This window comes from Sphaerodactylus townsendi, linkage group LG01 (genome assembly GCF_021028975.2).
Source record: "Sphaerodactylus townsendi isolate TG3544 linkage group LG01, MPM_Stown_v2.3, whole genome shotgun sequence".
Taxonomy (NCBI): domain Eukaryota; kingdom Metazoa; phylum Chordata; class Lepidosauria; order Squamata; family Sphaerodactylidae; genus Sphaerodactylus; species Sphaerodactylus townsendi.
In genome coordinates, this window is record NC_059425.1 from 48,095,937 (window position 1) to 48,122,472 (window position 26,536).

Genomic DNA, 26,536 nt, shown 5'->3' on the forward strand with positions numbered 1-26,536 from the left:
GACAAGGTAGCTGAAGATCATTGTTCAGAGAAGCTGCTTTCGAGGCACATAAAAGCTTCATCTTGAAATAAAAGTTAAAATCAGCTGAAAGCCCATGAGGCAAATTAGTTAAAAGTGCAGCACAGAAAAATATGTTGCCCAAGAAGGCACTAAACAGTTAAAAGCCAGCCTATTTCCTCCATTTCAATGGCAGATCACCTCCCAACATCTCTTGCCTTGAAAAACCTATTGGGTCACTATAAGTCGGCCTGTGATTTCACAGCAAAACAAACAAACACATCCTCACCTGGGAATCATCCAGAAAGGGAAAAGCCTGGTCACCACAGTGGAAAATTAGCCAGCTGGTAACCCTAAAAGTTCTGTTTGTACTTAGTAGTGAAAAATAGCTAGGAGAAACCCATGTCCATCTCTGGCTGAGGTTATCAGTGTCTCACTTATCAAGTGCAGTATAATGATCTCAAATCTACAATCATGTGCGCTTGCACACACAAATCCCATAAATTAGTCTTCCCTGTCTGAAGAAGTTCATTAAGAGATGTATTCTATAGCAGTAAGCCTATTTATGATGGCCTAGTGGTCAAGAGCAGGTGTACTCTAATCTGGAGGAACTGGGTTTGATTCCCCGCTCTGCCGCCTCAGCTGTGGAGGCTTATCTGGGGAATTCAGATTAGCCTGTACGCTCCAACACATGCCAGCTGGGTGACCTTGGGCTAGTTACAGTTCTTCTGAGCTCTCCCAGCCCCACCTACCTCACAGGGTGTTTGTTGGGGGGGGGGGGAAGAGAAGGGAGTTTGTAAGCCCCTTGGAGTCTCCTATAGGAGAGAAAGTGGGGATATAAATCCAACTCTTCTTCTTCTTTCAACCTATTACAGTGATATTACAGAACAATGCTCAGCTCTCAGAGCCCTCTTAAGGTATAGATATGTGCTTCATCAGTCACTGTGATTGATGGGCAGACTGAAACATGTGGACTGGCTATTCCTAAGACAAATGATAAGAGCCTTCTCTTGCCTAATCAAACCAGCAGTATTTCATACTTGCTGCCCTTTAGGGTATAAACTCCAATTTTAATTCCAGCTTTTGTAAATTACTTTAGGGACCCGGCTGTAGAACATACAAAAGTTCTGCACAATGAATAACATTGCATGGTCCACTGTCTCAAAGGCTACAAAAAGATCCATTATTATCAGTGGGATATGACTGATATTCCTTATCAGTTTCAAGGTGTGGAGTGTTGATCAAAGCCACAAGCAGAGGTTCCATACTATCCAGCCAAAGTGCACTGCAATTTGCAATTATGCACGACCATGGAAAAAATACTAAATTAGGCAATGGAAACAGAATTCAACATGCTAAGGATAGTACCTTACAGAACTGACTTAGGACACAAGATGGTCATATATCAAGGTATGTACTAAGCTGTTTTATATTACAGCAATGGACTATCTACCTGATATTATTTACTCCTACTGGCAGCAGCTCCTCAAGGTCTCAGGCAGAGGTGAGCCTGCCTGAGTTATAGTACAATAGCTAAAATAGAGAGAATCAGGACAGCAGATGCCATGACCTGGCCAGGCTAGCCTGATCTTGTCAGATCTCATAAGCTAAGCAGGGTCAACTTTGTTTAGTAACTGGATGGGAGACCACTCAGTAATACTAGGGTTGTTATTCAGAGGAAGGCAATGGCAAACCACCTCTGTAAATCTCTTGCTTTGAAACCCCCCCCCCCCACACACACACACACGGCCCCTAGCAAAGATTCCTTCTGGCTCCCACCACATTCAGAAAAAAACACACACAAAGCACCTGATTAAAGTAAGTATGCTGTGAGTTTTGCCCAATAGTGTTAGCAACAGCAGTAGCAAATTGCTCTAACCTAGTTGGGCCCCAAGGGTGACCAGGGCTCCCATAAGTTTGTCCTCCACACCTCTCCCTTACCAGCAGCCTTAGGCAGTATTCTCTCAAAATGAAATATGAATGCAAATGAAGTTCAGACACACACTTAAACCTGAGTATTCTTTTCCCCCTTTTTCAGAGAGGTACTTAAACCTGCAGCAAACACTGAGCATAAAATCAGCAGGCTTATTCGGATGCATTAAAAAGAGACAGACGCATAAAATATCTTGCTGAGTTGGGAGCTAAATGAGGATAGCAGGCAGAATATTGCATAAGGTTATTACCATATTCGTCAATCTGTTAGCAACCAACAATTCCTCTTGCAAGAGAGAGGAGGGAAGAAGTGGGGCAGAAATATATGTACCTCCAGCAAACGAGAGCTGAAAGCGCTTTCCACTCTTTCATCAACCACGCGACTGTGTGGGCCTGTAAATCCTCTTCAGTTGCAACAATTAAATATATAAATCATTTCAACAATAAGAGCAGCAATAGTGGCTCTAAATGAGAACAACAAAGCCTATTCACAGAAGTGGGACTTATTTAAACCCTATCCCATTTATTTTCAAGCACAGATATAATCAATAAAAGATGGCGTGGGTGACTTAATTTGCACAGCATTCAATTTTTTTAAAAAAACTTTAAAAGCAACTCTACAACTTATTTTTTCCAGTATGCTGATGGAGCTAGGGTCTTCATGACAGCAGGAGAAAGAAAGCAGCTGAATAGTTAGAAAACAAGAGGAAAGGATGAGTACCTAGCCAACTGAGAAGAAAAATGGTATGACAAAGGGAGATTATTTAGGCTTACAATAAACATATGTTCCCAGAAATTTAATTTTATGCTCCTGTTAGTCATTCATTCTGCTTACTGTTCAACCAGAAATGCTGCTAATCTACAAAACTAATATACAGTGGGTACAGAGGAAATCAGAAGGGGAGAATAAGAAATAGTTTGAATCAGGTCTTTATATTACTTCATATCTGGTTACCCAGCAGAGAGCAAAAATCACCCAAGGTGAGCAGACAGAGACAATTGGATACATTGGAAAAGAATGTTTTCTTTTTCTTTCTTGCCCTCCATATGCCCCAAATAGGCCAGTAACTTCTTGTGAACTTATTAACTGTTTTGATTTTTTTACTTTATAGCATTTATAGTCTGCCTTTCTCAAGAAAAATTAAGGTGGATTCTTCAGTCTCCTGTCCTCCTAAGAGCAGCAGTGGCGTAGGAGGTTAAGAGCTCGTGTATCTAATCTGGAGGAACCGGGTTTGATTCCCAGCTCTGCCACCTGAGCCGTCGAGGCTTATCTGGGGAATTCAGATTAGCCTGTACACTCCCACACAGCTGGGTGACCTTGGGCTAGTCACAGCTTCTCGGAGCTCTCTCAGCCCCACCTACCTCACAGGGTGTTTGTTGTGAGGGGGGAAGGGCAAGGAGATTGTAAGCCCCTTTGAGTCTCCTGCAGGAGAGAAAGGGGGGATATAAATCCAAACTCTTCTTCTTCTTCCTGTGATGATACCTCCTCTAATTTGGATCATTTGGCAAGAAGGTCCCATTTCTATTGAAACAGCTACATTTACATCTGGAGAAGCAACTCCCTGTGGTCTTTTCTGTGGCTACACACAGAGTTAATGTTTTCAGTGTTATTTCTGGCAAATTGCCCACCCACCTCCCAAAGTTTTCCCACTGAGGAAACCATTCAGGAATGCATTCAAGAATGCCACACTGCTCAACTGCAAACCAGAGCCCTGGACCTTTAAATACCTTGCAACTTCCTGAGTGGGCGGGGCTCTAACAGGCTCTCTTAGGGATAAGGATTCATTTGAGCTTCAGAATTCCTCAGATGGACTCCTTCTAAACCTGGGAGCTCTCCTTGGTCCTGCAGTATCTCATTCTGACTAGCTGCCTGAGTTGGCTTTTTAAAACCTGATCTCTGCCTGAGGTCGATTTGCCTCTGCTCCAGGTTAGGTCCTCCTAGAATTTTCCTAGCACTCCCTGTGCTCTCGTCCCAACTGAAGCAGGAGAGTGCTAAATTAAACACCAGATTCCTAGGGCCAAGAAGACTCTGATCTGTGGCATTTGCATCTTGCTTTTAAAATCACTGTTTCATGTCCATTTTCTCCGGAACAGCAGCAAAGGCTCCCCAAACTGCCAGTTCTTTGCAGAGCACAGGCTGAGGCCTTGTTTGACTAGCCTGACTGGATAAGCCACGTCTCCACTGGCCCATGTTAAATGCTAACCCATTGGCAGCTCTAGATGTTTTCCAAAATAATGTCAAGAGTAACTCTCCTCATCACCACTAAGGCAAGAACAACTAGATTTCTGCCTCTAAAAGTCAAAAGGCTTTTTCAAGTAGATTTTTGCAGCATGAAGCCCCACGTCCCTAGAGTTCCACGTGCTTTCCCACATGTAGCTTGAGGACTGCTTCCTAAAATCCCTAGCCATAACCACAAAGTTCTGTCCCTAGAAACCTACTGAGAAATATTTTCTGTGTCGTTTGAACTTGACATACAGCTTATGTGGGTATTCTCAGGGCTTTCCCCCCCAAATCTCACTGGGGGAGAGTGATACACAAAAGGCCACGTGCTCAACACTAAGGTTATTTGTGCCTCAGCAATCTACTTGGCCACAACACAGTATAGAAATCTTAATATGGAAAAGGAAATTGCAGCTCCGAGTGAAAGTATTCAGCAGGTTGAAGAAAAGCATGCATATTTGCAAGGGAGGGAGAGGACCAGTATTCCCTGGAGAAGCAGCAGATTCTGCTGCTGATGTTGTATGAAACCTGGCAAATTGCAACGATTCCAGCCGTTGACCCTGCACATTTTTTGGACTATCTCTAAATACCCTACCCATTTTCTGGTTTCCCAGAACTTTACCCATCACAAATAAAACAAATATATTTAAAATGTTACATGATGGGAAAAAGATCCTACTGTACACATAACTCTAGAGAACAGATGTTTTCCATTAGCTCACTGTATTGCCTTCTATCCCACTGCACTGCACACTGATGGTGTATTCAAGCCCAGTGTTTCTTTAAGGATAAATGCCTAACTTTTTTCCTTAGGAAAAAAAAGGGACTGGGCTCTTCCTGAAAGTTTTGGAAGGAGACAGTTTTGATATTTTAGCAGTCTCTTTGCATATATACTTTGGAACAGTCTACCTACAACAGTTCCACTCTATAATGGGTTCCAGATTCTGAAAGAAATTTATTCAGCCGGCATTAATCCAGACAGGATTTAATTACTAGAGCATAACTCTTCAGAGTGGCCATATTTGGCAATGCATGTTTAGTATGGTTAACCAATAACGGCAGGCAGAGTGAGGCATTGCAGTCAAATGAAGAGGCTTAAAATAATACGGCATTACCAACTTTATATAGCATGACAAAAAGACATGGATGACATGTGGGTTAAAAAAAATTACATGAATGAGTTGTGGGGTAAAAAAAACCCTTTTGGGATAATAGCTAGTAAGCCACAGCCAATTAAATGCCAAACAGAAACTGCACTTTTTTGGGGTGGGGTGGGGTGGGGTGGGGGCATAAAATATCTCCATATTCTTTACAACAAAACCTAGATTCTCAAATTGTGGGACTGACCTCCCTGAACAGATGGGAAAATATGGGACATTTTGGGAGCAGATCTATTCAGGCATAAGACCCATTTTATTCAGTAAAACTTATTCCCAGGAAAGTGTTCTTTGGATTGCAACCATGGAAGGCAGTACAAAGATCTTCCCCTGACCTGGATGGTCCAGGCTAGCCAGATTTCATTAAATCTTGGCTGCCAAGCAGAACAAGAAGAAGAGTTTGGATTTATATCCCACTTTCCTCAGCTGTAAGGAGTCTCAAAGCAGCTCACACATTCATTCCCTTCCTCTCCCCACAACAGACACTTTTTGAAGCAGGTGGGGCTGAGAGAGTTCTGAAGGACTGTGACTAACCCAATGTCACTCTGCCAGCTTCATGTGTAGCAGTCGGGAAACAAATGGAGTTCACAAGATAAGAGTCTGCCACTCATATGGAGGAATGGGGAATCAAACCTGGTTCTCCAGATCAGAGTCCACTGCTCTTAATCACTATACCGTGCTGGTTCTCCAGGGTGAGTCCTGGTTAGTATTTGGATGGTAAACCTCCAAGGAATTCCAGAGTTGCTATGCAGAGGAAGGCAATGGAAAACCACCTCTGAATGTCACTTGCCTTGAAACCCTACAAGATTTTTATAAGTTGGCAGGGAATTGGTGTTCTAATCAACACAAGAGCTGTTTGGTCACTGTTGTGCAAACCCATTTTTCTGCTAAAAACAAGAACAGGTCTTCCTGAACCATATCTGATGTGAACGCTGTATGTATGATTCAGCATTGGTGAGTTCATTTTCGTAATGGGCTCACTGCCGAAACTACATCTGTCCACCTTCGGTCTGAGGGTTCCTTCAACCAGCTAAGCCCTGACATTTGTACATAGTTGTAGCCAGTCAGTAGAGCATGCGCTTTACTTACAGAAAATTCTAGACTTAATCCCTGGCATCTTGTAGATCTCAAGTAATGGATGTTGGGAAAAAGTTATCTGCCTCAGTCTCTAGAAAACTGCTTTCAATCAGAGTATACAACACTAATCTAGATGGATGTTCTGGCTCAGTATAAGGCTTTGACATGTTGGTGCAACCACCACTGATTCCTTGAAGGAAGAGACAAAAAGTCAAAGGCAGGGTGGTGGAATGAAATTCCAGAGAGGGAGACGAGAGCCATGGTTTTAATAGCCCAGCATTGTGGTGGATTGTGCACCTTGTTTGTTTCTGTTCTCATTTCAGGATACATGTTTCTTACATGAAGGAGGGTTATAAAAGTTCCTCAGATTTAAACAATGTTGGGTTGGTGGAAAGGGCCCTTTTAAGAAGAGATGGATTGAAACAGCGCTATGCAAATTAACAGCTAGGGTTGGCCCCCTTGGGTAATTTACTTCTGATCTCCTACAATTCTCTCTTAGCAATCTTGATGAGCCAAGTCAGCCACAAAGAACAATCAGATCCTACTTCTTGCTGAGATTTGCTAAACACAGCTGCAAATCTAAAGGGAGTTTAATGGGCTGAAATTCCTATATTTTGAATTTGGCTGGCTAATCCTACATTTAAGTCTGGAGAAGATGAGTTATTATTACTAACCTGCAGTTTCCAGGCTCCTTCCCAAGTTATGGAAGCTCAATCAGTGCATGGTCACAAAACTATAAAGAGCCTCATGAGATTCTTCACCTGGACTTCCAGCCCTCTAGAGCATTTATACGGTCTAAGAAACTAACAGAGCCATTTTTTTCTGCACCACACTCAACAGCAGATGCATACTGAGGGATAGTCTACAGCAGGGCTCTGCAACCTGTGGCTCTCCAGATGTTCATGTACTACAATTCCCATCAGCCCCTGCCACCATGGCCAATTGTAGTCCATGAACATGTGGAGAGCCTCAGGTTGCAGACCCCTGGTCTACAAGCTTAACTGGAAAACCATACTGAAAGCTACTGTATATACTCGCGTATAAGCTGAGTTTTTCAGCCCTGTTTAAAGGCTGAGAGAAGCCCCCTCGGCTTCTAGGCAAGTCACCATTTTCTATTAATCACAAGGAGGCTGGGGGGGCGGGGCTGGGAGAACCTCCCTGCCCCGGAAGCTGCTTGTTGCTGCCCTCATCTGGCTGGGCTTCGTCAAACCCCGGGAGGCAGAGGGAGCTCCTTATTTGGGCAGTGACATCAGGGGGAGTCACTGCCCAAAGAAGGAGCTCCCTCTGCCTGCCAGCGGGCTTTGTCAAACCCAGCCGGCAGGCAGAGGGAGCTCCTTATTTGGGCAGTGACTCCCCCTGATGTCACTGCCCAAATAAGGAGCTCCCTCTGCCTCCCGGCTTCCCACCCTTGGCTTATACCGGAGTCAATAAGTTTTCCCAGGTTTGGGCAGTAAAATTAGGTGCCTCGGCTTATACACGGGTCGGCTTATACACGAGTATATACGGTACTTGAAAATACATCAGGCCTTGAACTGCAGAACATATTATTGATACAGAACAGAATCTAGAATAAAACCTGGATAAAAATGTTCCATTCCTTAAACAACAGCTTAATGTGTGGAAATGGGAAGTGAAAGCTTTCCATGGCATCGTGGTACAAAACATCTCCCATTAAATAACATCAGACTAGACTTTTATTAAAGAGGGAGAACACATTTTTTCTAGGCAGGTGGCAGAAGATGGTATCTGGAACTGGGAATGATAGAAAACATCTGGCACATCATAAAATGATATATGAAAGGCTTACCAGCCTGCAACCAAATCTGTTCAAGAGTTGTCCACAGCTGCATAGGCCCTTGCTTCAAAGTAGTACTGTGCCTGGTTACTTCAGACATGGCCTGTTCCAGCCGTGATGCTGCGATAGAAGAAGCTCGTTGGGAGCCTGAAATATATAGGCATACAAAACTTATGTTAGCATTCCAATTACATCCATCTCTTTAAGCTGACTGAAAATGGTGTACTTGTTTCTCCATCCCCTTGGCAACCAGTGACGACAACATGAGTGCCTTTGACTAAGGGACAAACTATATATTATTGTGAAGAACTCAGCAGTTTTACACTTGGATTCTTCACATGACTTTTAGTCTATAGGAACTTATGCTAGAATGAAAACTTGTTTGTTTCTCAAGAGGCACAAAATTCCTGATTATTTTTGCTGCAACAGATAAACATTGCTACGTCTCAGGACATATTACTTAAGAAATAAATTATAATCAGAAAGAAAACCAGATCGCTCCTGGGCTGCTGTTCAAATACTATATTTGTGATAAATTATGTCATGTGACAGGAATCCATTAAAAATAGTCCACTTAACATCCATCAAGGAGTCACTCCGCTCACAGAAAGAATTCTCCACTCACATGTAAGACTGTATATTTAACATGGCTCTTAATAGTAAATAGTCTGTTTGTATTTGTTTTAGCTACAGTCTTTTTACTGCTGTAGCTTTTACTCATTCTGCTTTTATCCAATAATTTAAAATGGTTTCAATTTGATTTTTACTATGAATTGATTTGTTGTTTATCCAGTGAACTAATGTGAAGATTTAATGATGGAGCGGCCACAGGATCCAGTTTTTCTTGGCACAGATTTTGTATTACAATGATGCAGAACTTTGACCTTTGCAGATCAATGCATAGCCAGGCACAATGAGATGTCGTTCATATTATCAGACACAAAGATTACCCGAGTTTCTAAGAAGTGATATGTTCATAGCATTAAATTGAAGGCCAAGAGCAAAGGTGATGCCTTCTCCTGAACAAATGAATAACATATAACCTCAAGTCAGATTATTTATTTATATTATTTATAGTCCATCTTTTTCACTGGGGTAGATTACATAATTTAAGAGTGCAATTAATAGGATGAGGAGACAGCTAATAAACAGTGCACAGTGGCATAGATGCAATGGGGACATCTGGGGACAACTGCCCCGGACAGCCTCTGTTGAGTAACGGGGGGGGGGGGGATGGAAAATCACCCCCAGACTTCTGGCCTGGCTGGGCCTGGGCATGACGTTGACCTGGGCAGGCCTTGACCTGTCAGCTGGCCTGGTGTGCCATGGGCATGCTCTGGCTTCTGCCTGAGGGGCGGGCCGAGCCTCCAAGTTCCGTCCCGTGTCGTGACTGCACACACTGCCGCCCCGGCAGGCCTTAAGTGAATGCTGGGGCTGGGGGACGTGGGGGGCTGGGTTGGGGGCATGGAGGTGGTGGGGTGGGTGGGCGCCATTTTGCCCCGGGCACCATTTCCCCCCCTACGCCCTGACAGTGTAATAGGACTCGAATTGCAAAAAGTCTGAAATGGTGAAAGAATTGACAGTTACATGTTAAACAGTGCAAAAAATGGAATATATGTTGCTGTATGATAAAACATACAGTAACAGATAATACATATTAGTAGTATAGTCCACAATACATATTAGTAGTATAGTCAACAATCATAGAAACATAGCATTGGACAGCCCACCACCTCCCAAGAAAGCCTGTTCCACTGAGAAACTGCTGTAATTGTCAGGAAGTTTATCCTAATGTTTGGCTGAAAAATCTTTTGAAAGCCATTTCAGCCTATTGGTTTTGGTCTGACCTTCTGGGGCAACAAAAAACAATTCTGCTCCATCCTGAAATACTTCAAATACTTAAAGGTAGCTATCACATTACTACTCAATCATCTCTTCTCCAGGCTAAACATACCTAGATCAACTTTTCCTCATAGGACTTGGTCTGTAGACCCTTCATCATCTCTGATGCCTTCCTCTGGACACATTCAAACTTATCAACAACCTTCTTAAACTGTGGTGCCCAAAACTGAGTACTCCAAGGGAGACATAAGCAGAGCAGAGCAAAGTGATACCACCACATTGCGTGATCTGGACATTATATTTCTTTGATGCAGCCTAAAATCGCATTTGCCGCTTTAGCTACAGCATCACACTGCTGAATCATGGGCTTTTTGAGAGTCCTTGATATTTTAGTTGCCACCTGAGAATGCTTTTACTGTGTTAATTATTTAATTGTTAAATTGCAAATTGTTTTGTGATTGTGATTTGGAATTATGTGCGTTGGCCGCCCTGACCCCGGCTTTGGCTGGGAAGGGCATGTATTAAATCTAATAAATTAACTAACTAAATATAATGTTTGATATATGATCTACTAAGACTCCTAGATCCTTTTCGCAAGCATTACTGCCAAGACAAGTCTCCCCAATCCTATAATTATGCATTTGATTTTTCCTGCCTAAATGCAGAACTTTACATTTATGTCTGTTGAAGTCCACTGTTAGTTTTAGCCTGGTTTTCCAGCCTGTCAAGATCATCCTGAATCTTTATTGAAATATTACCATGACTATCATTCTGTTATAAGTAACTTTTATGTAAAAATGCCCTCTTAAACAGTTCTGCTTTATAATTTTTTTTTTGAAAGCTAGAAGTGTGGAAGGCATTTTTACTCCCGAGACTGCATCTATACCACCAATTGTTGATCTTGCCTATTTTCAGGGTAACACTTGCAGAGGGCCCTATTCAGATGAGCAAAATTGCTGTGGTGAGACATAGAGAAAGAGGCAGTCCTGTGGTTATTAGGGATCAAAACCATGAAAGGCTTTGTCTTCAACTGAACCTTGTAACTAATGAGCATCCAACTGAGTGACTGAAGAACTGGTATAATGTGCATGCTTTGCCTAGTTCACAATAACTGAGCTGCAGCATTCTGTACTAACTGGAGTTTCCAACTTGATTCAGGAGCACCTGTATAGAGTGCATTACAGGATTCTAGTGTTGATGTTACTGTGGCATTGCTCTAGGTGGCCAGTAAGGATGACCACAATGTTTTGTGCTTGGTAAATTTCGGGTTCATTTTTTTTACATGGAAATTTTCAGTAAAGCCAAGTGGAACTGCTGTTACTAAAAATTCTGGGGTTAAAAAATCCAAATCCAAATTTTTTCAGTTCTCTTTCCCCATACTCCTGTCATTGTTTTTCAAATGGAAAGTGTCGGCGGAGGAGAGAATTCCAGGTCACGCTGGGCCTGCCCAGTGTGGTATGTGGTTCTCCCTCCCCCGCTGATGTTTCCTAAGCTGCAGGGGGCTTTGAAAGCATCAGCAGGGAAGAGACCTCCAGGCCGCACTGAGTTTGATTACTCTCCTCCCCTTCCCCCGCCCCCGTTCATGTGGGCTTGGGAAATAGCAGCGGGGGTTGAAGAAGTGGCAGGAGAGAGATTAAAAAAGCTTTTCTGAATACACTTTTAAAAAATCAGTAAATGAAAAAACTGAAAAAAGCTGATATGGCTTTTTGGGGGATTTTCTGTGATTTGGGTTTACCTGAATCGCCAACCTGAGATGACGGATTGGCTGAGTCAAGATAGGAGACCATCCTCCAGGCGAAACTCAGTTGGAAGAAAGGTGTTTTTTGCTGCAGCAGTGACTTGCTTTTTCAGCAGCAATACTAGGCCCAGTATAACTCCTAGGCTCATGACTAAGTAAGCAAGGGTCAGCTGAACCCCAACAAAAGTGGGAAACACAATATCCTCCAACAGCTCAGTCTTTCACCTCACCATAGCTTCCATATTCTCATAATTCACTTTCAATTTGCCAACTGCCAGCTACTTAACCACAACTGTCAGACAGCGGCTCAAGACCTCTTGCCATATCCCCAGGTGATCTGGATACAGATATAGTCCCCGGTCTCCTACCCTCTTCCCCTTGTTCTCTGCTTGTTTTAATTATGTGGCCCATTTTAGTGGGGACCTTTTGAGTTTCCTGGGGGAGGGGGGGTGTCGGTTTTAGTTCTCGGATGCTGGCTGTATTGCTGTTTATTGATTTTAATAAGGAGACAGGGCTTGTATTATATTTGTACTGATTTTAACTTTCCCCTGTCTGTATATGTTTATTTGTACACCGCCCTGAGCCCTCCGGGGGAGGGCGGTATAAAAATCCAATAATAAATAAATAAAATATAGGGTGCTGGGTATCATCTGTATATTGATGGCATCCAATTCCAAAAGTACAGATGATTTCTCCTATGGATGTTACATAGACACTGAATAGATTTTGGGGGTGGGGGTAAGAAATTGAAACCTGTGGAATCCCACAGAACAAATCCTGTACTGGTGATAACTTGCTCCCCATGAGCAACTTTTTGAGCCTGATCTGTAAGGAATCTTTTAAACCAACCCAAAAGACATCCCATGGTACCTACTTCGGTCTCTAAATGTGTCAAGGCTGTACTGTACGAAAGGCTGCAGATAAATCCAGTGGGGGCAGCAAAGAAGCACAGCCGTTATTTACATTTTATCAGAAATAATCAGCTAAAGCCACCAAGCCATCTCTGGCCTGAATCCAGATTGAATGGAATCCAGAGCACATGAGTTGACTGGACTGTGATTTTCTTTTACTTTACAATTTTAATTTGAGTAGTTTGTGTGACATCATAAGCCTAAGGCAGTTAACAGATATGCAAGGTTCTTTCCCCCCTAAATTATCATTGGAGGCATGCTTCACACTTAAAACCCAAAAGGATTTGTTGTAGATTTTCTGGGCTGTGTGGCCCTGGTTGGGTAGTTTTTGCTCCTAAAATTTTGCATGCATCTCTGGCTGGCATCTTCAGAGGCAGCTTCTGAATATACCAGCCATAGATGCAGGTAAAATGACCAGACCACAGCCACACAGCCCAGAAAAGCCACAACAGTCAGCTGATTCCAGCCTTGAAAACCTTCAACAATACACCACAATGAATACTTTTCAGTAAATGCAAGAGTAAACTTATCTGCCCACAAATGGCTCTCTTTTATCTCTCTACATTAATCACTATGCTAGACCACCTCTAGTAGGAAGAAAACAAGCCCAGAGCTATGACTTGTGCAGGCAACCTCTTCCGAATCTCTGTCATTATTTTGGGAGTTACTGAATGGTCTGATCAATCTTGATGCAGAGCCAGAACTAGCCCCCTCCCTCAATAAAAACATGAGAAAGAGGCAAAGCCTCAAAGAGTGACTCATGCCCAAACAAAGAAGGCAGCTTCTTCTGTGACGTGTTATTCTGACACACATGCACTTTTAATGTATTTATTTCTTGTGGCACACCACTGGGAATGAATGCCAAAGGCAAGGAGCCATTTTCAGTTTTTGTGGGGGGACACAGTCTTTTTTGGCACTAGAGTTGAGCCACAAGCAGAGTGTAAAACAAATTCTCTTACCAGAATCAGTATCATGGGCGTCAGGAAGTGTGAGATACATGCTGTTATGTTTCTTGACTGGTGGCACCTCAGTCACACTGCTTGCTTTCTCAGAATCACTGCAAGGGAATGACAACAGCAACAATGTGATAGATGGTGGCTTACAGAAAACACAGGATATTAGGCAGGCCTACAAAATGAACATCAATCTTATGCAATTGCCACTGGGGCTGAAAGCAGAAACATCTGTGTGTGCAAGATAGCGGATGTCAAAATATGCTGAAGGGAACAATTCTTCCAAAGTGATGGGAATGGCTTGTGTCACTAGAAGCACCATTCGAAACATTTTGAGAAAGCAGACCGGCAGTCCGGGTAGCGGTAGCGGTGATGGACACATTGGGAGCAATTTGGCACATTTCAGTGAAACATGCTTTCCACCTGCTGAAAATCTTCATTCCCTGCTTAGTGGTGACAATGCTGTTTCTGCTTAGAATCATATGAAAAACAGGAAAGCAGACTTTGAGTTCCAAAGGGCACGAGATGGTGTTCATGTATCTTCCACCCTCTAATTTGGCTCCACAACAACTCTGTGAGGTGTGTATGTAAAGTGATGTCAAGTTGCCTTTCAAGGCAAGAGAGAAGCAGAGGTGGTTTGTCATTGTTTCCCTCTGCAGAGTCTTCCTTGGCAACACCCTTCCAAGAACCAACCCTGCTTAGCTTTCGAAATTCAACAAGATTCGGTTATACCATGCTGCCTTTCCTCCCCCCTGTGAGGTAGGTTAAATCCTTAAATCCTGGTGCCCGAGGAAACTGCTTGGCTTGCAGGTCAGCCCTGTGGGTCACCAGTTGTCATATTTAATAGTAAACTGGCTGGCTGCTATGGCAAAAACAGAATACCAAGCACCCCCACAAACAGGTAGAAGAAGAAGAAGAGTTTGGATTTATATCCCCCCTTTCTCTCCTGTAGGAGACTCAAAGGGGTTTACAATCTCCTTGCCCTTCCCCCCTCTCAACAAACATTCTGTGAGGTGGGTGGGGCTGAGAGAGCTCTGAAAACCTGTGACTATCCCAAGGTCACCCAGCTGGTGTGTGTGGGAGTGTACAGGCTAATCTGAATTCCCCAGATAAGCCTCCACAGCTCAAGAGGCAGAGCGGGGAATCAAACCCGGTTCCTCCAGATTAGAATGAACCTGCTCTTAATCATGACGCCACTGCTTCGAGACCTTCTCATGTAAGCAGAAAACATGACGTTGAAAATTCTGTCTCATCAGAAGTTGAACTGAATATAAAAGATAACAAAAAGGGTCATTAACTGTAGAGAACAACAGATGAAAGCTGCTTGCATAGGTTTGCCAATTCCAGAATGGGAAATTCCTAGAGATTTGAGGTAGAGGCTGGGAAAGATGGGTTTGGGGGAGGAAAGGGACTTCAGTAGGTTATAATGCCATAAAGTCCACCCTTCAAAGCAGCCATTTTCTCCAGAGAAACTGATCTCTGTAGTCTGGAAATCAGTTGTAATTCCAGGAAATCTCCAAGTCCCACCAGAGGGATAGAAAACCTATGCTTGTAGTATGCCAAGTTTGATATCTAGCAAAGAAGACATGCTGCAGATCTAGTCATTAAGCACACTCAAAAGAATTCCTGGTGCTAAAATGTGGTTGTAACTCACCTGGAAAGGGGACATTTTATCACTCTGGGCCAGGCCAAGAGAATGGGTTTAAGAAGAACCACAGCAAACTCTTCAAGCAAGATTCGAGTAGCAAGTCATGACTGAAACGACTACCATGTTTCCCCAAAAATAAGACCTTCCCTGAAAATAAGCCCTAGCATGATTTTTCAATAAGCCATAGTTACAGATTTTCCGACACAGCCCCCGCCCTGCGCCCCTACCCCCCCGAACACCCCTGCCCTGAACAAAATTTAGTTAATCTGATTAGGTAATCAGACAGAGGGGCTCAATTTGTGTCCTAATTTTGGCATTGCTTTCTCAAGTTATTGGGGGTGTAGCAAGGGCTAAGCTCCATTCACCATCCAGAAAGTGACAGGCAGAGAGAGTGAACAAGGTACTTGAACAGTACTCCCTTTAAAGTGGTCTATGGACAGGAGAAAAGGCCACTGTCTTTCATGGAGGCGAGGGGGGGGGGGGTTTCCAAAAGATCTGCAGGTTGAGGAACATTCAGAAGTCATGGGCATACATCAATAAAACTTTGTGTAAACCTAAAGAGACTTTTAAATGCAAGGCTGATAAGAAACACAAAGATGTGTGTTTTGAGGTGGAGGATTCAGTGTATATCTCCACTAAGAATCTATGTTGCACTCAACCCAACTGCAAGCTGAGTCATTGATATTTGGAACCTTTCACAATTGTGTGCATCATTAATGAGTTGACCAAAGAGGTGAAACTGTCTAAAACCTATAGGAGTGTGCACCCTGTGTTTTAGTCCAGACGTCTGAAATGGCCGCCTTTTGCCAACCAGTGGCACTCAGAAGTGGATGTACTTCCTCCTCTACTTGTTAATCAGCAGGAGTACCATGAAATTACCCATATCTTGGAATCAAGTTTGTATCACAGCCACGAATAGTATTTGGTTGCTTGGAAACACTTCTCTGCTGGGGAGAGTGGGTTGATGCTTCTGATGTTTGGGCCCCGCATTTAGTGTCTGAGTTCCATCGTAACTGTTCTCACTGTCCTGGGGCCTCCTGGGTTATCATTTCTGGGGCAGTATGTCATGATCAGCCTATTTCTGGTTTGATCCTGTCATGTCTCCCGGCCGGGACATGGGATCCTCTTTCTCTCCTCTTCTCTCCTCCCTCTTAATTACTGTGGTTGTATTTTTTCACTCTTTGTACTTTTGCTTCCCAGGCAATGCCTTATCAGCCTTTTAGACAAATAACTAGATCCAACAGTCACCATAGTGACTACAAAAGGCAGATTGTTTGGATCCTTGGATGCTTTAACTTACAAGTGATTCAGATGATTGGATCCTTACAATTTTTTTTCAGATCCATGGAAGCTTTCTGACAACTCATCTCCAGGAGCTCAAGGTCAGTTTACCTGGAGAAAATGGCCACTTTGGAAGGTGGAATACATGGTATTATACCCCACTGAAGTCTCTCCTCTCCCCAAACCCCACCCTCCTCAGGTTCCAGCCCCAAAATCTCCAGCTATTTTCCAAGCCAGAGATGACACCCCTACATGGTAGTGAACTGGTTAAATTGTTGAGACACTCATATAGTAGAGAGCCCTCCTATTTGAACCATTTCCAATTACTCTTCTGAAGTTTTACATAAGGTTATGGCAGAAGACCACCCACCTGGCAGCCTGGTTGCTCGCCACCTGATATTCTGGTTTCCTACATGTGAGGACTTTTTTAAAAAAAAACAGAAAGTGCATTCTATTGCATAATTCAGCCAAAAACAGACATCCAGTTTCTTTTAATTTAATGGTTTATTATTTAACACTGACATTTCAGGGCAAATAACAGCTTGAGAAAGGAAATAACAACAGTACTTACTTAACTGAAAGTTGTTTCTTGTCCACTAGACCAGGAATGTCCTGGCCTGGTTCTGAACGGTGTGTGTAGGCCCATCATTCTAAAAGTCACTTGTAGGAAAGTGAAATTGTGTCCTTCCTACTCCTCCTTGAACTGAGGCCATCTGAGTTAGCCTCTTAAAGAGGCAGTACACAACACATTCTGACATGTGGGCCCCCATTTATAGCCTGAAGTGACAAGACCTACGTAACAGGTTTACCACTGCATTGGTAATTAGGCCTAGCTGCAATTCTACTTAAAGAAAGACCTACCTGTGCTGTGAAACATTATATAGTGTCTGCCATAGATGCAGCATATGCCTGCAGGTCACTAAAGCCTCTTCTGGTCCTTTATCCACCAACTCCAGCTTCACTTTGGTGAAGAGTAAGCTGTAAAATTAAAAAAAAACTGTAGCTTTCATCATGGTCACATCTCCATTTGCTGAATGTAAGCTGTTGAAATCTAGGCTTACTGCCATACTAGGTGTCACACCTTCCTGTGGTCTCAAACCAGGTCATCTTCTTCACAACCTAGGAAGAGTTCCTCTGAGTTATTCCTTAGCTTGGAGAGTAGTTCTTTTCCCATTTCAATTCCCAGTTCCTTGTGTATACTTCACACCGCCATTGCTGGGAATGAGGCTACCAAGGATGACTTGGAGGATGTCCCACAACACAGCTTTCAATCAGGATGCCTGAATACTTGAGAGTTGTGGGGGGTAAGAAGGGCACATGATTGGCAAGTCAATAGAATGTGGCCTTCCCCCAGACAAAGCAGACATTCTGCGTGAGAATCATTTTTAGCCATTTTGTTGCCACATTTTTATAAATAAAGCCTCCTTTTTAGCCTCCATGGTTGGTAAAGTTTTACCTCAGAAACTCTCTGACACTGAGGTTAACAGAAAGAAACAACTTGCTCAGTTGCTACCTTTTCTTGCAGTGGTAAGAGAACTGAAAGGATTGCTCCTTTCCCTTCCCAGTCACATGACGGTTAGGGTAGGAACCTTCCCACTCTTGGCTCCAGATGGGAGGGAAGGAGCACTCGGGAGAGCTTCTTCACTTCACAAAAGCTTCTATTCTCTCTTTGGCTGACCTGCACAAGTGCAGTCCCAATGTGGGACTGCACAGAAGGCCTCAAAAATGAACAGATTGTTTACTTGTCTGGCACAATTATTCTCTAATTTGTATTATTCTATCATTTGTAGTCATTTATTTTCGTTTCAACACACAAAAAGGAAAGAAAAGAAATCTACCAATGGATGTAGCACATACATACTATACATACTATACATACTATGTAGCACATACATACTATATGCAAATACATGTAATGAAGCTCAAATGTTTTGGGGTTTAATGTAAAGCAAAAATGCACTCTCTTGAAATCCTAGGAGGACGGTTAAAAGGCCCATGTACTACTGTAAAGGGTCTTTTTAAAGAGAGTTGGATTTTAATAACTATTCTTGTCGTTGGAAGCAATTTTTCGGCTTCAAAAATGTCTGTTTAATCATTTTCTTATATTTTATCATCCTGACATTATCTATAAGTACTCATCTTTTTATTAACTACACATATACAAGCTATCTTCCCAGTTGCACTCAGATTGTTTGTTGACCTTGAAATTTTATTAGAGAAACAGAAAAGCTTCCAAATTTCTCTACCTTGCCCTCTTGGCTCACATCGAGCTCTTTATTTTTAAAGACAGGGAGCACAAACTATTTATTCTGGGTAAATATAAAATGCATTACTTGTCCAGTAAGTTTAAATACTTCTCCCCCCATGCCAGCAAGACAATAGGCAGTAAATGCTGTATAAACAATTTCTCCTTCTCATGGAAGGTGTCAAGAAAGCAGCAGACATTTCCCTTAGAATGTTCTCTTCCTCTGAGGATCACAAAGGGTTCTTCTGCAAGTGCTTCCCCCACCCTCCCAACTTGTGTGCAGTTCTCTGCATTGTACTAGGAGCTGTTTTCTGAGGGTCTTGCTAAGTGATGACAGGAATCAGTCATGGAGTTCCCCAAACAAGGCAGAGTCACTTAGAGATCCACACCTTGTCATGCATACTCTGGTATCACATCAATGCTTCCTGCTGTGAATAGGTGGGTGACAGATCAAAAACTTTTAACAGTTTCTACGCCATGTTTTTTTGTTCAAGAATGTGTGTTTATCATTCATATCTTTTGCTGTGAGTACCACCAGAGCCTAACCAATAATTATTATATTCGCTAACTAAAGTACACAGCCACCCTCAAAGCAATTACACTTCATACAACAGCCATTGCTACAGCAGGTTCATTGGTTTTTCTTGCAACAACTAGACATAGTTTGAGTGATGTCCATGTGAACACTTATACAGAAGAAGAGATGATATTTATACCCTGCTTTGTCTCTATCTTAAAGGAATCTCAAAGAGGCTAACAATTCCTCCCTTGCCCCACAACAGATACCTTGTGAGGTAGGAGGGGCTGAGAGAACTATGACTAGCCCAAGGTCATCTAGAGGGCTTCATGTGGAGGAGTGGGGAAAACAAACCCAGTTTACCAGATTAGAGTCCCATGATCATTTGAAGAGAATCAGGTTTGATTCCCTAGATTAGAATCTGCTATTCTAAACCACTACATACATACATACATACATACATACATACATACATACACACATACACACATACACACATACACACATACACACACACACACACACACACACATACACACACACACACACACACACATACATACATACATACATACATACATACATACATACATACATACATACATATTAAACCTCTCCCTCCCCCCCCCCCCGAAGGGCTCAGTGTGGTGTACAGATCAGAAAATAAAACAAAACATCGAAGAATATCATTAAAATACATACAACCAATAAAATCCGTAGCAGCAATACAGCCCACCCACAATTTAGTGGATGGTGTCCGGTCCTAACCCTGGGCGGGGACTGGCAAGTTGTCAAAGAAGCAGATGGTACAGAGGGCATCAAGAAGGGGTGGTAATTCAGCAGCCAGCCCCCCCAAAAGCCCAGTGGAACAGCTCAGTTTTACAGGCCCTGCGGAACTATCCAAGGTCCCGCAGAGCCCTAACAGCTGGAGGAAGAGCGTTCCACTAGGCAGGGGTCAGGGTTGTAAAAGACCTGGCCCTGGTGGTGGCCAGCCGCATCATAGAGGGGTGGGGAACCACCAGCAGATTTACCTTCACTGAATGGAGAGATCAAAGTGGGACATATGGGGTAAGGCGGTCTCGAAGGTATGAGGGCCCCAGGCCATGAAGGTCAATACCAACACCTTGAAGACAATCCGGAATTCCACTGGGAGCCAGTGTAGGTGGCGAAGCACAGGGGTGATATGATCCCTGGCTGAACTGTCTTTAAGAAGGCGGGCCGCCACATTCTGGACCAGTTTCAATTTCCGGATTAACTGCAAGGGAAGGCCCCCGTAGAGCGAGTTACAATAGTCTAACCTGGAGGTGACCGTTGCATGGATCACAGTGGCCAGGTCAGCCGGGGAGAGGTAGGGGGCCAGCCGCTGGGCCTGACAAAGATGGAAAAAAGCAACCTGAGTCTCCATTGAAAGAGAGGAATGATGCCACCTGGGTCTCCATTGAAAGAGACGAATGATGCCAGGAGAGCCACATCCTAGTCAGAGCTCCTAGACATGTGTTGAACACTTGCAGTGCACATTTTATGTGAGTGCTGTGGGAATGTGATTGTGTATATAGCTCAGAATGACTCAATAATAAGTGTCATTTCTTTGTTAAAGTATTATTTACAACACCCAATGCGAAACAAATCTCTATCTTCATACAAAGGAAAGAAGAAACCTATCCTTGCTAGTAGGGAATAGCTTTCTTCTCCTAAGCTGGGACATGTGCACAAGCACTGGTTTGAAAGAACACAGAATCTCCAGGAAAAAGGAAAAAAGTCAAGAAAAAAAGAAGGGAAATTAAAAGAATACAAAATGGTACAGGGGCATCCATTGGCTCGCATAACACTATTGTATCTGGCATCCTCACAGCAAAACACTGGTCCAGGAATAAAATTACATCATACTATACATTGATGGGCCTTGCTGACATTGCAAAATCCCAGAGTATTTGCTTTCGCACATCTGTATTTGCTTCTTATCAACCTCACCAATTAACTGAAGACCAAATTTTTATCTGTGATTAGAGGTTTGTATTATTAAATAACCCAGTTTAATTGATAAGTGCGTACAATACTGCTGATGCCCTTTCATGTTGCTTCCTGCCCTAGCATTTACAACTAACAATTAAGTAACTATGTCAGGCAGGGTAGAGAGGAAGGAGTCATGGTTCTCACAATTGCTCTGTTAACTTAGGACTTCTATTTATTTCAGTGGTGCATTGTCAGAGATAAATGCAGCATCATGTCCTAGAAACAGCCAAATCAGATAGCTTATGTAGGAGAATACTGGCAAAACAAAACATATTCGTTCAGGAGTAATGCCACTTCATATCTGTTCTCAAAAAACAAGTGGAGTGGAAGATAGACTGGAATCCTAAGGCATGTAGCATAACCAGTATGCACAAATTAAGGCTATGGCAAAATGACAGATATCATGAGAAGTCATAATGTACTTACAGTATATTTGTATAAATTATGCAAGGAGAAGTAGCAACAATAAAACTCCTCTGGCACAGTAATAAGGAATTCTTAATAGCCAGCCTGACACATATATGTAGTTGGTACATTAGTAACCATGCCACTTACAATAATCCACTGACATTGTCTACTTTCCCATTACATCTGCACCTTAAAAAATACATTAGACCTATATCTGCTAAAAAATAAAGAGGTTGCCTCTATTCTTGCTGGATGTGGCACCACAAACCTCTGTGGAGGTGGTGAGGCTGCCGTCATGCATTTACCCCTCCCCCGCAGGACTGGGCTGCCTGCTTTTCTAATGTGGACCGGGACTAAAATGTGAAAGATAGGATAATTTAAAAACTCGACACTAACCATCTCTTTTGTTAAATCAGTTGGGGCTCACTGTATGAATTGGTGAAAGTGCCCTTAAGTTGTACTTGCCAGCTGTATTCTTTTCTTTATCTCCAGCACGTAAAAATATGACACAGAGCTCCTTTGGATGCACTAATAAAATAGCATCGCTTTTTCCATAACTACAGAAGTGTTATACCTCAGAAGCCATTCTGCACTGGAATCACACCTATTGGCTTATAACATTTAAAAATGCAGCATTTCACAAAGCAGAAAAGAACCTAATGTCCTCAAATGCCATTTCAGAAAAGGGTGTAAACATTATTTAGCTATCAGGCAAAAGTAGTAGCATTTTCTATATATCTGTACCATCTATCACATTTTTAAATCCCACCCTTCCCTCCAGGAGCTCAAGAGAGAGTGCATTGTTCTCACTGCCTCTGTTGCATCTTCACCAACTCTGTAATATAATTTATTTATTTACATAATGTTACCTTATGTAAATTAGGCTTAGAAAGGGTAACTGACCCAAGGTTGCTTAGTGCATTTTAGGGCTGAGTGGAGATTTGAACTGGAGTCTTTCAAGTCTGTCTTAGAGGGTAGCCTGCGTAGAATAGGTAGTCTCTTTGACTCTTGAAAGCTTACACTCTGAAAATCTTGTTGGTCTCCAAGGTGCTACTGGACTCTAATCTAGCATTTCTTAGTCTAACACTGCAACAATGATATCCCACTCCAGTGGAATGCAGCCAATTACTCAAACAGGCTTCCCAGAATTACATTTCATGTCCTCACTGAGAAGTGAGCAGTTTTATTATAAAAAATGAGCCAACTTGTGGGAGTACACTATCTTACCTATATTTATTTTTATCTCACATTCCTCATGGTAGCATACAATAAACCAGATGCCTAATATAAATGATCAGTGCTCATGAAAAGCCATAAAATCCCAGCCATAATCATCCACTAATATTTATATCAGAAATAAAGTAACTGAAAAAGAAAATTGTTGCCACAAAGACACTGCTGGATGGTATTCTGAAATTTAGTGGCCATCAATAAAAAGTCCTTCCATTCCTTTCAGCCAACTACAATCCCCAGTTGAGGATTATAACCTCCATGCGCATTAAAGCTTCTTATGCACCAATCCAGTTAGTGTCAAGGTCCACCAGTAGTTGCACTGTCATTTTCCACGGAATATGAAAGATCAATACGGAAAGCACTAAGTGGATATGTGACTCAGAGAACAGGTTTTCAGTAGCAGCAGTGGAGCAGAGGATATAATGAGTAGATCTGCCCTCAAAACATTTTTAAGTGTAATCTCCCAGATAATATTTTCCTTGCTAATGTAATTGCAATATAAAAACAATTTGTACAAATGTTAGGGTCCCCCTAGTCAATATTGTTTGTGATTTGATAAATGAAGAGAGAATCTAATCCTTCTTCAGATAACAGCATTTTTAAAATCTTCAGATTCTTATTTGAGAGCATAGAAGCACACGTCTATTTGTCTTGTGGTGAAAACCAAGGCTATCTTTATTCATTCCTAAAAACAGCCCAAAATATTTTGAAGCTTGAGGCAGAAAAATCCAAATGGCAGTACATAGTGGGGAAAATAATTAATAAACAAACTAATTGTGAATTTACTGTGTTGTTCACCTTACCCAATGGCAGGGTCAGCCCTTTCCCTTCCTTTATACCACTGACCTGCCATTTTGTACACTTGGTTGTCTTTGGGAGCTATATGCCTCCCTTCACATGCTCTGGAAAGCATAGCTAATGAGATTGGGGCAGGAAAGGGGCTGTGACAGAAGTAGGGTTGCCAACCTCCAGATGGGGACAGAAGATCTGGGATTATAACTGTTCTCTATGCTACAAAGAAAAGTTCCCCTGGATCAAATGGTTGCTTTGGAGGGAGGGCTCTATGGCATTATACCCTACTGAAGTCCCTCACCTCCCCAAACTCTGCCTTCTCCAAGGCTCCACCCCCCACATTGACAGGAAGTTGGCAACCCTAAGTAACCCTAAACAATTAAGTATCCTCTGCAACAAAACTGTCTCTGACCCACTCTATTTAGCGCAGGTAGAATATAAGACTGTTGTCATCGAACTCTGGAAGTATCACATAATGGATAAAATGCCACAGGACTGCCTTGCCTTATAAGGCTCCTGATGAGAAGACATAAGGAAACAAAATTATACAGCATCCCTTCATGCAGCAAAGAAATCTGAAATAAAAGAATAAATAAAATAAGAAACAGGCCACGCCAAAAGAACAAGCTAAACATTCACCTTCTTTCCCCCATTACAAAGGTTTGTTGTTTTTTGTTGACTTTTGAATTCAGAAGCCATCTGCTTCACTCCTAAAGGGAAGATTGTTCTTACCGACTCCAGAGCCCTGCAGCAGATCTGCAAGGTGCCCAAGGTCAAAGCCTGCAGCTCTAAATCTTATCCAAGAAGGGAGATGGAATAAGGTTGGCCCTGGTTCCTCCACACCACAACTTCTGATGATGTGACACAGCGCGTCCCTCATCTTTATTCTATTTGCTATGCACCATTAGCCACACTGAGAGATTACTCGAACAGTAACAAGAGGACAAATAACAGTGCCTCAGAGCAGGTCATACCCAAAGTGTGCAGAAACCTATTTGAATCCTTGATTTGTGATTCGCCAGCCACATTTTCTGATTTCCTAGTAAGGTTTAATTAGAGGGAAACAGCAGACATAGTTGAACAGCCACTAGTGGTGAAAAAAATTAGGCTTTGTTTCAGGATTGATTAATCAAAGTTGCATTTGTCAATAAAATCTAGAAAATTTACATTATTCTTTGTTGGTAATTTTCAGACTTGCCCCAGTCTACATAGCGGTTATCTAATGAAAACACATACGTTACTCAATGTATATGTGCATGCATGTGTTGAGCATATTACAGAGACTGTTTTACCCGTTCTTTTTCTATTCAGACTAAGGCCGTTTCCGCATGGGCCAAAAAAGCCAGTAAAAGGGTGGTAAAAACAGCGTTATAGGCAAGGAGTTCGCAAAGCCATCACTGCAGAAACAACGCTGCAGCAATGTGGCAACGCCCCAGGGGTCCACAACGGTTCATTAGAAAGTCTTTTTAACAACGGCGGTCCACAGTCGGTATTTTTCCCTGCCTAGAAGCTCTAAGATAGGTAATTAACAAGGCTGATATTAATCTTTTAAAACTCTGTGTTTGCTTCAACATGATTGGGCTAAACAGTTTGCACAGATTTAATAACTCTGATTAATACAGTTTTCTGTCTAAGAGGGGTTCTTCTGTACTTGACTATATTTTGATATCAACAGATTTTTGTTTACAGAGTGTTATGGATTTTTGTTTGGAACCCAATTTTGCTAGTGACCACTGTTATTTGTCTATTCATTCTAATCTCTTAGAAACTAATACACCCATCCTAGCAGGCAGTACTGACCCATCTCTACATCTGGTAAGAATGAGATGTTCAAACGAAATTGTAGACAAATTCCAAAGTCTCCTACTATCTCAGGAACTTGTGGAATTTAGATCTACATTTTTGCAACTCAGTAGTATGACAGATATTTTAACTTGGTTTGGAAGTCTAATTCAAATGATCATAGACAAAATCTGCCATGCTTCTAACCTTAAGAAGTGGCCCTTCAAGAGGAACCCTGAACTAAACAGCAACTGTTACCAACTCAAATAACACTTAGAGATATTATGCTAAATATAAACAATTAGGATGCAGCAATTTACCCCAAGAGAGTACTTTGTACTTGTGAAAGGCTACGCCGGCTGATTGAAGAAAATAGGCTAAAAGAAATCAACATAGATTGGGACTCTCTTCTAATAGCCATCTGTCAAAATGATTCTAAGAAATTTTGGTCCCTAATGTCAGGTGCACTTCAACCATCCAATCCTTTACCTATTAGAATCTCCTTTGATAAGTGGTACAACTATTTCAAAGAGCTTTTCAGAGACAACTCTGCTGCTTCAAAAGCAAGTGATTTTATATCAATTGAGAGACCCCCCCCCAAAGGCCACCTGTTTCCACAGCAGAAGTGGGGGAACTTACTGACCAACTTAAGTGTAACAAATCACCAGTTCCTGATTCTCTCCCTCCAGAGTTATTTAAAACATTTGCAGGCTGATTGGCTCCTGTTTTGGCACATCTGTTTACTTTTGTTGATAATGCTGGAATTATACCTGCGGCATGGATGGGGCAATTATAGTTCCAATCTTTAAGAAAGGGGACAACACCCACCCAGTAAATTACTGTCCAATAAGCCTTCTCTCGATTACGGGGAAGCTGTATGCAAAACATCTGCTTGACAAGTTGCTGAAATGGATTATAGGAAGGAGTCACAAACGATTATAAAACAATATATTTGGTCCAGAACAGACTGGATTTATACAAGGTAAGGCCGCCC

At 42.3% G+C, this 26,536-nt stretch overlaps 1 protein-coding gene across 1 annotated transcript in view; it reads right to left on the reverse strand.

Moving 5' to 3' along the window:
• The window catches only part of TTC7A (tetratricopeptide repeat domain 7A), a 197,949-nt gene that overhangs the window by 51,653 nt on the left and 119,760 nt on the right, over nucleotides 1–26,536 (reverse strand). Inside the window, exons 14-16 of the mRNA XM_048504819.1 lie at nucleotides 17,414–17,530; nucleotides 13,630–13,727; nucleotides 8,192–8,326 (exon numbers count right to left, since the gene is read on the reverse strand). Coding sequence (XP_048360776.1) covers nucleotides 8,192–8,326; nucleotides 13,630–13,727; nucleotides 17,414–17,530 — 350 coding nt within the window. The remainder of the gene's footprint in view (nucleotides 1–8,191; nucleotides 8,327–13,629; nucleotides 13,728–17,413; nucleotides 17,531–26,536) is intronic.